This window comes from Papio anubis, chromosome 14, assembly GCF_008728515.1.
Source record: "Papio anubis isolate 15944 chromosome 14, Panubis1.0, whole genome shotgun sequence".
In the NCBI taxonomy this organism is placed as follows: domain Eukaryota; kingdom Metazoa; phylum Chordata; class Mammalia; order Primates; family Cercopithecidae; genus Papio; species Papio anubis.
This window is the reverse complement of record NC_044989.1, coordinates 93511250-93524559: the sequence shown is the minus strand read 5'-3', so window position 1 is coordinate 93524559 and position 13310 is coordinate 93511250. Positions and strand designations below refer to the sequence as shown.

General features: G+C 54.8%; 1 protein-coding gene across 1 annotated transcript in view; it reads left to right on the top strand.

The window, feature by feature from the left end:
• Positions 1-13310, top strand: part of SH3RF3 (SH3 domain containing ring finger 3) — a 372468-nt gene that overhangs the window by 261142 nt on the left and 98016 nt on the right. The window contains exon 4 of the mRNA XM_003909107.5: positions 3890-4243. Within this exon, the coding sequence (XP_003909156.2) occupies positions 3890-4243 (354 nt within the window). The remainder of the gene's footprint in view (positions 1-3889; positions 4244-13310) is intronic.

Sequence of the window (13310 nt, the reverse complement as noted above, 5' to 3'; positions counted from 1 at the left end):
GACCCCACATGCAGATAGAGCCACTGGAGTCCTTTCCTTTCCAGATGGCACCTTGCTGGGAAGGGGTGCACCCTCGGGCCGAATCCATACCACACGGGAGGGCAGAGCCACCGGGCTTCCCTGCAGCATGGAGGCCTGTGTGCGAGACAAGTCTGCACCAACTTGCAGAGTGAGGAGCTGGGAAAGCGCGGCTGCTCCTAATGGGTGCACGAGAGCTGCCGTCCCGCACAGGTACAGGCAGGCGAGGGCGTCCTGTGACCATGGGCCCACAAGGATGTGCGTGGCTGGTGAGGGGCCTTCTGATTGGGATGGCACTGGTGCCAAATCTAGGCCCAGCTTTATGACGTGACTAATTGGAGCTTGTTGTGCAGACAATGAAAACTTCCCCAGATGGTGAGTTTTGTCCCAGGATCAAGTCACAGATCTGTAGCAGTGCCTGGGACTCCATGGCCTGTGTGAGTCTGGCAAACCTGGTCCCCAGTGGTGGGTGGAAAATGACCCCTCAGTCCCATGCATGTAGAGGTGCATCAGCGTGTTGAGGCCCTCCGGGTTAGTCCACTCTACTTCCAGAACGAAGACTGCACAGGGCAGGAGGAAACGGGCCCATGGAGAAGCCCCTTGGCTCAGAAGCAGAGATGAGTCAACAGGATACAGCCTAACCACTGCTCTTCCTAGGAGACCCCTTGGCAGCGGTTCGCCTGCCTGGCTGCTGCAGGGTTGCCGGGGATGCTGAAGCTTTGGATGAAGCATTGAGGACTTTCTTCTTTGAGGCAGGAGTTCTTACTTCTCCTGCCATCTGTTGAAGCTGCCTATCTTGATGGAAGCTTTTTGCCTTCACTTTCAGCACCGGCCTTGGGCTGGGGTTGCTAAGGCATGAGGGATGCATGCTGCCTCCCCACCCTCAGTCTCCGTCTCGGCCGTGAAGGGGGCACGGTGCAGTCACTTGTGAGCAGCCTCTCAGGGACACGTGCTGGTGGCCGCCCAGTGCTCAGTGACATGTGGCACTGCTGAGGGGCCAGGCACCATGCTCCTGGCTGCTGTGGCCCCTGATGAGAATAGGGATCCTGGAAATCTACGCTGACATTCAGATCAGAGCCCCATCTTTTCTGGATGTGCGTACAACAACCTGTTGGTGCTTGGATTTCCTGATTTCCTATTGGTGCTTGGATTTCCTGACTGTACCAACTCAACAGTCACAGGGGGACTAAGTGAAACACTCCAGGCCTGTTCCTTTGGGGAAAAGGGAATCATTTGAGCCCGGCCTCAGCATTATTGCTGCCATGATTGCTGTGTAATGATGTCCCAAATGCAGGCGCATGGCAGGTGTGTTTAGAACGTGCTCCCATGCCAGTGAGTGAGATGAATGGAGGACCGCGCTCACTGTGCCCTGCTGCTCTGTCTTCCTCTAGACCCTGTCAAGTGGGCAGAGAACACTGGGGTCCAGGAAGCTGGCTCTCAGGTATTTGGAGAGCCCCACGGAGGGCTGTGGGAGGGAACAGGCACTGGTTTGTTCTCTGAGTAGCGCTTAGGAGGAAGCAAATGAATACAGCCATAAAATTGAGCAAAACAGCTGAGCCTGGTTGGAGGAAACATTTCAAAGGAAATAATCCTGGATTTAGATCACACATGTTGGAGCCCGGAGTGAGGTTTTTCGTAACCTTCCTCTGAAAGGCAGATATTTGTAGTGGAAACGCTGACAGCCATGTGCCTGGGCCGGGTCTGAAGGCAGCTGGAACCTGCAGCCGTCCTGCTCCCCTGCTCCTGTGATCTGCTCCTGTGATCTGCTCGGCCCGCCCGGAGCAGCCCTGTGATGGAGCCGCCCTTTCTCATGCCACTTAAACTCAGCAGGGCTTCTGGGTTTTTTGTTTTTGTTTTTTTAACTCATCAAGGTGCTACCAGCTGCAAATGCTAGCTCTGTATCTGGGTGAGACCTGGCGTCTCCCTTCACTGGTTCACAGCATTGAGGGGAGTCTCCTAGAAGAGGCTGACGTCAGACTCAACTCCTGGTAGGTGTAGGGGACAGGCCCCTCCTGGCACCTGCTGGCCTCCCATGCCAGGGCCTAGCCTATATCCTTAGCCTATGCCAAGTGTACACCCATGGCTGGCCACAGAGCGGACGTGACTCTGCCCCAGGTAGCCTGCACTTCCACAGCGGCTCACATGGTCCTTCACTTGCCTGCTATGGTCTTCCCACCTTCATGGATTTCACTGACTCACTGCCTCTCTCCTCTTCCTTTCTGAATCCTGTAACCACTTCCCGACAACTGCTGAGTCCCGTTTTTCCCATGAAGGCTTCAAACTGCCCGCCAGTGGCCTACCTGCAGCTTTTGGAAAGCCCTTTGGCCACTGGCCTAGGTGCCTCTGTGGTGCCCTACAGCACACAGCCCAGTCATGCTGCTGCAGAGACCCTGTGGGCCCCAAACCCAAAACAGTACCCTGACTGACAGAATGTGCCAGCCCTGCACACAACCACCCCACCCTGCTCAGTTTCTGCTTGGTGAGGAGAAAACTCAGACACGGCTCCCGCTTCCTCCTGCCCCGAGCTCTGTGCTCCTCCAGGGAGCTCTGCCCAGAGGGCAGCTGGCATTTACTCAGTTCCTTCTGCTACTTCTGGAAAGGTGAGGGAGAAAGAGTGGAAGCTCACAGGCATTTACCCAGCCTGATGGCATTTGCTTAACCCAGCTTGTAGCAATCATCCCATGCTGATTCTAGTATCAGATTTTCTTCCCAGCCACCTCTGTGTACACACTAAAGAGTTCCCTCTGCTTTATTCTTTCAAATCACTGCCAGCTCCCCATATAGGTATGCACTTAGGCTGAGCCCAGTACAGCCTAAGGAGGAAGGGGCTCCATTGGGCAACCGAGTGGGAAACTTCCTCCAGGTGTAGGGTCAGGGGACGCTGTCACTCACAGGTGGTGAATTGACCTACCAGGCCCCAAGCACCAGCCCAGGGAGCCTTTTCTCACAGCTGGTACCCCCCCAGGCTGTGTAATTCACGGACCTTCCCCTAGTGGGTGTGCCTGGGCTGCCCCTCCCAGCCCCTCCAGGCGATGCCGTAGCCCTGAGAGGAAGGATGTGGCTTAGCCAGCCAGGAGGGTTTCTTCCCCGGTTGCTCATGGACTTGAACCTTCATGTCACCTTTCCTGATAAGCACCACGCAGGATCAGAGTTTCGTCAAACTCTTCGCTGCACAAAATGCCTGCTATCTTGTAGAACAGGTGGGAGATGTGGGAAGGATTCATGTCCTGAGACTCGCCAAATCACTCAAGATGACAGATGATTGACACTTCTGGGGTGCACTCAAGGCCAGCTTCTGGGGCTTGACAGCCTGAGGGGAGGCGGTTACTGAAGAGAGCTTCCGTGGTTCATGCTGACCAGAGCAGACTCCCCTGCCGCAGCTGGTCACCAGCCATTAGAAAGTGCATTCCAGTCACATGCTTTGAAATCTCCTCCGGGGACCTGCAGTGCTCAGGGCAGGCCGGGAACCTGCTGTTGTGGAGCATGCAGGGCCAGCTCACGTCTTCTGATGCGGGGCTTCCTTCCCGTCTTGTCCCTGGTCCCTCACTGTCTGCAGGGCTGCACCATGCATGCCAGAAATGGCCAGCAGTTGAAAAGATTGGGGAGACAAGGTACTGGCCCTTGGAAAACACTTTCCTCTCTATGAGTCCCCTCTCTCCGTCATGGCTCCTGGGGTTTTTGAGCTGCTCCAAAAACCTTGTCAATAAAACCTATGCCACCCCACCAGCCTCTGCTGTGTTTTCCCTGCCGTCTGACCGATTTGAACACATTGCCAGGTTGTGAATGGGAACGTGGCCTGGAGAGTACAGAGGGCTGGTGTGGCACGTGACCATGATTTAATGAAGCCCCCGCTCTCCCCTTTCTCACTCAGCTCAACGACTCCGCCAAGCAGCTCATTGAGATGGACAAGCCGTGCCCAGCCGCTGCATCCAGCTGCAATGCCTCCCTGCCCTCTGACTCCGGCGCTGTGGCCAGCATGGCCCCAAGTCCCACTTTAAGCAGCTCAGGGGCGGTCAGTGCCTTTCAGCGGCGTGTGGATGGCAAGAAGAACACCAAGAAACGCCACTCCTTCACCGCGCTCAGTGTGACACACAGATCCTCCCAGGCTGCCAGCCACAGGCATTCCATGGAAATTAGCGCTCCAGTGTTGATCAGCTCCAGCGATCCCCGAGCCGCGGCCAGGATTGGAGACCTTGCTCATCTGTCATGCGCTGCTCCCACCCAGGTAACATCCCGCGGGCCAGGGCAGGCATCCCTGGGTTCTCTGGGGTTCTATCCTCAGCTCCATGTTCAGTGCTCCCTGTTCCTCAACTAGCATGGAGGCCATCCCAGCACTGCCCTTTGGGGTTGAGCGGGGTTTGCCTCTTGCTACCTGGCACTGGGTCCCGCCCCCCATCAGAAGCGTGGAGAATGGTGAGTGTGCCCTGCCTGGTTCAGAAGATGGCCTAGTGGTGTGTGAGCTGATTCTCAGTGGTCCAGGGAATGTCTGAGTAATACCCACCCACCTCATGACAAGATTTTTCTTTCCCATGTCATTTGGCTTCTGGATGTCTGATTATGTCCTGGAAGAGTGCTAGCTTAGTGCTAGCATATTTTTAGCATCTCTGCAATGTTTGCTAATTTCCCTTTCAAGAGAAAGAAAGAGCCAGAGCTCAGAACCAGAATAAACTATTGTTGAGTACTTTCATTACCATTGTTTCTACAGATACCTTCTATTTCTAGACTCCATTTCCACTAGTTTTTTTTGTAAATTGAAGTCACCAAAGCAAAGCATTTAAAGGCTGGGCACAGTGGCTCATGCCTGTAATCCTGGTGCTTTGGGAGGCCGAGGCAGGAGGATTGCTTGAGGCCAAGAGTTCAAGATCAGCTTGGGCAAGACTCTGTCTCTACAAGCAACCAGTCAATCAATAAAACAAAATAAATTGATTTAAAAATTTTTTAAAAATGTACAATATTTAGTAAGTACTTGCCTGTAACTCTGACAAGACCCTTCACAGTGCCATGCACAGGGCAGGAGTTGGGCAAGTTTCCCTTTTATGAATGCAGAGACTGCAGCCGGAGATGGAAGGGGCTCTCCAAGTGCCCGACAGGGCGACCCTGCAGTCACACTCCTGTGCCATTGTCATCAGACCTCCTCTGGACTGTGGCAGGTGTGCATGGGTGAGCCCAAGGTGCCCACACGATGGTGCCCACGCCATTTCTCCCTGCGCTGCTGCTTCCCACCCAGTGGCCCACCCACCACCACACTCCACATTCCCTCCAGAGTCCCTCTGGCTGCCCTGGACACGCCTCAGAGCAAGGGCACTGATGTGCGGGAAATCCTGGGGCAGACACCCATAAGCAACTGGTTGAGAAGAACTGTCTTGTTCAAAATCACAGTGAACTCAGACAACTTTATACAGAGAATTGTCTTAAAAATTGCTGAGCTTCTGGAGAAGAGCCGTGTGATCTAGATGTGCCACATCAGCCTACACACACATGCACACATGTGCGCACATACACACATTACATGTACACTTGAGCACATGCACACCCGCACATATGCACTCCCATGCACATGTGCACTCACACATACACATGGCACACACATATACCTGCACACACACACGTGCACTTACATACACCACCATCCACATGCACACCCACACATACACACACACGTATACACATATAGACCTGTGCACACATGTGCACTTATATGCACCCCCTCCACATGCATACACATGCATACACGTGCATTTACACACACACCGCTCCAGGTGCACACCTACACATACACATGCACACACACATATACACATATGCACCTGTGCACACATGCACACACTTGTGAACTTATATGCTTCCCTTCCACATAAACACCCACACATAACACCCGTGCACACATGAAGACATTTATACATGCACACACATATTGGTGGATACACACTCACCTGCACGCGTAGGTGTGCACACACACACAAACGCTAGCTCTCATCGGCGACTGAGACTGTGGTCTGGAATGGGTGCTGTAGTATCTGGAGCCGTAACCGTGCAGTCATCTGCCCCCATGGTCACCCCACTGCCTGGAAGCTTCCACAGCCTGTGCCTGGGAACGTTCCCCAAGAAACAGCCACGGGGGCTGCTGGTGCATTTTCCTTATGGGGAAAAGCACAGCCTTGGTCTCAACCCTAACTCCACTCCTGACCTGGGCTAAATTCTTCTTGAGCACCTCCTATTTGGAAATGCCTGGGAGGGGCATGGTAACTCAGTGTCGGGCCAGTGTGGCTGTGCTCCCTGCGTGTGTGAACATCTTCGGGGTAAAGCCACAAGCAGTGGCTCTTGGAAGAGTCTTGCTTATTCTTTGCTCAAACATCCTGGACATCAGGCAGGTTGTCATGGTGGTGCTAAGACTCGGGAAGCTCACCCTGTTTGTCACCAACGACAAATTGTGGTAACTCTGGCCCAGAGCTGGGGTCCCTCCTTGGCAACCTGAGCAGCTACTGGCGATGTGAACAGTCGAAAGTTGCGGCAGGTTTGAGGGGTGCCCCTAAGGAGAGGACTGAGGAGCAGTGGCCTGGCCCTTGTGTACCACTTGGGTAGGTCTTTACTGTAGTCAGGGACGCCCATCAACCAGAGGGAGGGCCCTTCTTCCTGATCACCAGCCAGAGGTGGCCCTGGAACTGCCAGGCCAGCACCTACCCCCACAAGGGTCTGGCCTGTGTCCTGTGTTGTGGGTAATATGTCCAAAGCTGCCCTTGGTGTTCCTTGGAGTTCTAAAAAAGGAGCCCACAGGGCCCATGAACTTTGCAAAGCTGCTGCTGTGTCCCAAGAGGGCCCGGGACATCTTCTCCACCACTTTTCCGCAGGCCCCTGAGATGTGGGCTCAGCACACGCAGGTGCAGGATCTGGTTTCCTCTCCTTCCCGCATCCTCACCTGCACCAGCATCTCATGTTGCCATGGCCTCTGTGTTAAAACAAGCAGAGGGAACCTTTCTAAGCCATCTGCAGTCTGATGTCTACTGGGGCAGGAAGGGAACAGATGTTTCTATTAATTTGCATACTACCTGGCTCCACAGGGATTGGAATTAGGGATTAGTGGGACTGGGATCCTGGGATCCACTTACCAGCAGTTCGACTTGAAGTGAAAGTCATGGCCAAGCTCCTGACTTTAGTTTGGGTCACCTCAAAGGGCAAGAGGTCAAATAAAGCAGATGCCGCCTGTCTCCCTGTCCTGATTTAATTGAGCTGCCAGGAGACAGAAGGGGCACCTGGTGCAGGTGTGAGCTGTACATGCTGCCCTTGCGGGCTCCAGTGTCCTGCTATGGTCTGGATGTGCCCAGAGACCAAGCCCTCCCGGTCTGCCCCTGCTCTGCACTGCCTTCCTGGTTCCTACCACCTTACTGGCCATGTGTGTCTGACCAGGAAGTGCCTGGCCTGAGGACTGGCCCGTGGCAGCCAAGGCGAGCCAGATTCAGGTCCTTCTGTGACCACAGTGCTTCAGGGATTCTCTTCCCCACCATGCTGGCCACATCCCGGGAGAGGGAGCCCAGACCCAGGATTCTGTGGTTAGTGGGTGGCATGGCACGTCGGCTTTGATCATTGGCCTGGAGAAATTCAGCATTGCTGTGTGCATGCGCTCATCCACAAACAGAGGCCTCTCGCGTGCCAGCACTGCCATCTTGGGAAACGTGGAGTGGACGGAGCAGGAAGGCCTGCAACCCCAGGCTCCTTGGTGCCCACAGCATGGGGCAATGCTGGCCCCAGCAAGGGCCACTGCAGCAGCCAGTCCCCTGCCTCTCATAGTCCCCTCAGGACCCAGCATGTCCATTCAGGCTGTGATAAAGAATATCTTGACTGACAGGATGAATTCTTGGCACCTGGTGACTGGGGCCGTAGGGGAAGACCGCCTGGTGAAGTGTGCAAGGGTGGTCATCTGGACCAGGACTTTTGGGCCATGGGGAGCAGAGGATTTCAGATCGTGCGTTGTGTGTCCCAGTGCGTTTACTTTTGGGGTGAGCATGGTATGGTCCCCGACAGTTATTGAATCCTCATTGAACACTGCACTGGGTTCTGTAGAAAGGTCCAAACAGCAGGTGTCTGCCCTGGAAACGCAGCCAGCTGGAGTAGAGATGAGCCGTTTGCTGGGCACTGTGCTGTCTAATGCATCGACTGCAGTTGATCCACAGTCCGGGTTGGTGGGGGAATGTGGATGAGGAAGCCCCTCAGCTGGCCAAATTAAGGGGCTCTCGCTGTAATGGACTGGTTTTGCTCTTTCTTTGGTGTTGTCTTAAAATAGAAAGGAAGAATGCTTCAGAAATGAGTCTGAAGCACAGAGGACACTTCCCTGCTTCTCAGAGTGCCTGAGCACCGTGAAGCCTGGGCGCACAGCCTGAGAGCCCCGTGCTGGCCGAGGCTGGCCTCCTCCCCGCGGCTGTCGGGGATGCATCTGTGGTTTGCCTGTCCCCATCTCTCCTTTGGCTTCCTCTGCTGATCTCACTTTCTCTGTCCTGGCTTGCATCACTTCTCAGCTTCCCCGGTTGTATGGCCCACGTCACCCCACAGTGAGCCAGTCGTTCATTATTTCTACTTCAGAGATGAGGAAGCTGAGGCCCCCCCCCGGGTGGAGGTGACGCCTCAGGGCCGTGCTTCCGTGCCAGCCCTCCCTGGCCTTCCAGGGCCCCACCCTGGCTGTTAGGAGTGCTGTCAGGACACGGATATCACTTAACTTTCCAGTTTGCTCTGTAAAATGCACAGGGCTGACCTCAAGCCAAAGGAGACACGCAGGAGAATGCCAGCAGGTCCCTGCAGTGTTCCGTAAAGTGCCCCTGCTTTGCTTTTCTTTTAGGCTGAGGCCAGGCTCAGTGCAGCGCACAGGACAGGGTGCTGGGGTGGAGGTGCGGGCTCCCTCTCTCTAACTATGTCACCCCAGGAGAGTTGCTGAACCTCTTGGAGCCCTGCAGTTAAGAGCCAGCCTCCAGAGCCAGACGGCCAGGTTGAGCACTTATCCTTGTACCTGCAACCTTGGGAAAGCTGCCTGACTTCCCAGAAACTCCGCTTCCTGTCTGTTCAATGGAGCCAAGCTGTGCCCCCCCACACCCTCATGGTCGTTGCGAGAGTGGAGTGAGGGGGTGCGTGCGGGCCACCCTTCTTGGTAGGTGTACCTTGAGCGTTGGCTGTGGTGGCTGTTTCTGCTGCTCAGGGAATCGGGGAATGAATCACCAGCCCAAGACGCCAGACACCAGACACATTATCTCTAGTCACTGTTGTCTGCTCCAAGAGCCCATCTCTGGCTTGGTGCTGTGCTGGGTCTTGGAGGTTTTGGAAGGCTGGCGGTGGGTAAGGAGTGGGTGTGGCCGAGACCACTGCAGGATGGGAAGGAGGGGAAGAAGTAAAGGAAGGAGAAGAAAAAGCGTCAGAGACTCTGACACCCACACAGCCTGAAATATCCACTGTCCAGCTCTTTGCCGGAAAGGGCTTTAGGCTTTGTTGATGAGAATGCTGGAAAAGAAGAGCTGTGAAACAGAGGAGAGAGCTGGGAGCTGTGTAAGGTGAGCTCGAGACCCGGCGGGGAGGGAGGAGCCGATGCAGAACAGGCCAGCGCCTGGGTTCGGGGTAGCCATGTGGGAAATGCTACAGGCTGGAGACTGGGAGTCTCAGCGGCTACTCTGCAGGGGCAGGGACGGGGTACAGAAGGATGTGGGAGTGGGGCCTAGAAGGAAGCTTTGCCAGGCCTAGGCCGGCCACAGGCACAGTCACGGTGGCCAAGGAGCTGCTGGGGCTGCCGCTGGGCGCCTCCCAGAAGCTGCCACGGGAACACAGGGCCTGCGCAGGTGGGGTGCATCCCAGGCTGGCGGCCAAGCAGAGCTGACCTTTCTCCCACTGGGTGCCCTCCCAGCGCCTCTGTGGAAGGCCCAGTCCCATTCTTCTCTCACTGACCTACTGCTTCCTCTTTCCCCTGGATGTGCTCGACTCTCTGCAGTCTGATCTTGTCCACCACCCCTGCTGCTGAAGCTGACCCAGCCACAGTTACCAGTACCCTGCCCAGTGTCCTCCTTCCTCATCCACCATCTTGACCTCTTGACAGCAGTTGACGCTGTGGACAGCACCCCTTCCTGAGCCTGTCCCCTTTGATCTGTTACTCTTCTTTCCAGTGCAGCCCTGTCCCGGCCCCTCCTGCCAGACCTTCTTTCTAGCTCCTACATCTACACAGATACCAGTGCCCCCCGCCTTCTCTTCCCATCCTGGGCACACTCACCCATGGGGGCTCACCCTCTCCAGAACCCCAGCCAACGTCCCTAAACTCTGCCTGCCGGCACCTCTTTCAAACTACAGATTCTCTTCTCCAACTACCTGCTGGCTTCCTGGAGAGACGCCTCGACTTCAGTGCATGCCAGGAGCAACCGATGACACCCCTCTTTCCGCAAACCTGCTTCCCCTTCTGTGTTCCATCTGCTCTTCAAGGAGTCACCACTGTCCTTAGGTGCCCTGAGCTAACACTCTTTGTGTTCCCCAACGCTGACTCCCTGCCCCTGAGTTCCCTGCTGAGTCCCTTGGAAGGTTCTGGAGAGCCTTCAGACTGGCCCTTGGTTGCCTCTCCAGCTCCCGGCAGCACTCTCCACTCCCACAAGCCCATGCAAATCTGCTGCCTGCGACCCACACTGCTCTGGCCTTGGCTCGTTTCTCCCCGAGACTACCGCAGCTAATCCCTTCCCACCTGCCCATGTCCCTTTTGCTGCCCCTCAGCATGGCATTCTACCTACCAGGCAACCACAGACACATACCTGTGCAGAAAGGGGCCTGCCCGCCCTTCAGGCCATCTGACATGTTCACCCCCTTTGGCAGCTTTCTGTGGCCCCATGTCACCTTTCCACCACCAAATCAATTCCCCCACTATCTCTTTGCCTGCAGGACTTCCCATGTGCCCATGATGGAACATTATTTGTGTGTATGGCTGTCCCCGCTTCCTCCCTGGGCTTTTAGGTCCTTGAAGGCAGGAGCTAGGTGCCAGTGGCCCACAGGTGGGGCTCTCACACGCTAGCTTCCTTCTTGGGTGGGCCACAAAACAGCACCAGCAGCATTCCTCATTGGATGGTCTTGTACGTAAAGCAGCGTGGTAGCTAAGAGGCTGTGTGACCTTCCCCAACCCTCACAGGCCTGGCTGCACGTCGATGGCTGGGGAGAGGACACAGCTGTGGGGCCCTGGCTGAAGGTGTCCAGGGCATGCAGCTGGCTGAGCCTCAGCTGGCCCGTCCTGCTCATGTTTGCACCCCTAGGGATTCTTCCTTTGCGATTGGGAGAGGTCAGAGGCTCAGCTGGTGCTTCGGGCATAATGGAGTATCATTCACATGTCAGCGCTCTGGTGGAGGAGGAAGGATAATCAGAGGAGGGGGAAAGAAGCCATTCAGGCCACCTCTACTATGACACATTTGCTTTTAAGTTATTGGATCAAATCGGGAAATGATTGATTACATTTTAGAAAAATTTCCTCATAAACCAAGTATGAAATCAAGCAGGTGCCCGAGGACCCTCTATGGGCAGTCAGCTCTGGAGTGCCTGCGTCCATCACTGAGAGTGGCCACATCACGTGATAAGCAGCCCACATTCTCCAGGGCACCAAGCTGCGGACGCTTGCTTCTCACTCATACTGTGAGTCACCGGCAGAAGAGGGCTTGGCTCTACCATCCTCACCCGGGACACCAGCAAACAGCCACAGGCTGAGTCCAGCCACTGCTTCTTTTGGTAAATGAAAGCTTCGCTGGAACAGGGTCACACACGCCCATTTGTGTATCATCCGCAGCTGTTTTTAGGCCATAACAGAGATATTGAGGAGTTGTGGCAGAGATTCGTAAGACCCACACAGCCTGAGATGTTTATTACTGAGCCCATTACAGAAAACGCCTGCTGACTCCTGGTGTAGAATGTCTCCAGGACCGTAGCAGGGGCAGAAATGAGGCAACTAGAAATGAGGTTTCCACAAGGAAGCCTCTGCTCATGCTCTTTTCAGTGGCCAAAACCAATCCTACAGCCCCGCCCTGTTGAGGGGGTGGGCACATGGAGTCCAGCAGGGCCTTGAGGAGAACCGTCCCCAGGCGTCACTTCCCTGCAACTCAGTAAGTTTGCATTTCTGAGCACAGAGGTTGGGAAGCTTCAAAGGAAGAGCCGACACCTTTCCAAAGTAAGGCCGGTGTGGCTCTGATGTTATGTTTGCACTGCCATGGCACCCACTAATACTGCTCATGAGTGTCCTGCCTTTGGGCAGAGGCTCTTGGTGGCTCCAGAGTGTGGTCAGACGCAGGCTGACTCGCCATCCAGCCAGGACCAGCACCTTCACTGGCTCTTGCCAACTTCCCTGCTCTGGAGAGCACCATGACTTACAAATTACCTCCAAATAAGCAACCCTTGGAGATTAGGAACATACCCTTTAAAATCAATGGAAGGGGAAGTGTTTGAAATTCAGCCGGGAGAACATCAAAAGAGAACATTTCTCAAGTCTCTTCGTGTCTGAGAAGTAAATGAGGAGAGTTCCTTATGGAAGCTTCTGGGCAACTTTAAAATGCACCACCAGCTGCTATTTGTCTCCTATGCAGCTTCCTGTGTTGGCTGGGTCTTATCTTTGCCACAGGACAGACAGACAGATGCTTCAAGCAGGAGGAAGTGCTGGGGAAAAGCTGAAGGAGCTGAAGCAGGACCTTCCTGCCTCAGGCCTGGCAGCCCCCAGACTTACTGCTTATAACCTGTGCAGCCTCTGGCTCCGGCTCTGGCTCTCACCTGCAGAGCACGAACTGCCTGCATAGCGGAGCACCTGGGCTTATTTTTAGCATTTTCAGAAAGTTATGAATTTAATGACGTGCCTTATAAGGAGGCAAAACAAAAAGTAAGGGAGCCTGGGATGAATTTTTTAAAAATCCCATTGTGAGAATCTTACACAAGAAAACTTTCTTCTACAAATCTGGAAATAGCTGTACCTCCGTGACTTACCAATCCTGGTCTTTAAGTGGGAACAGAGGACACCGTGGCTGCCTGCGACCTGGCGTCCTGATGATTTTTGTCGATTGCAAAGCTTGCCAATCACAGTGCAGGGTGCCGGCAGTGTTTCTTTTGCTGCTATGACAAGCTAGGAACCAGATCCACGGGTTTCTGCCTGTGCCTCCAGGCCATCCTTGGGCAGAGTCAGGAAAGATCCTTGGGTCTTCTTGGCATTTGGAGAGCATCCGGGAGCTCTGGGTGGTCACTTATTGGCTGGCAGCATAGGAGAGCCACTCCCTTGTCCTAGCAGCTGTTGAAGCCATATCCTGCAGGGATCTACAGAA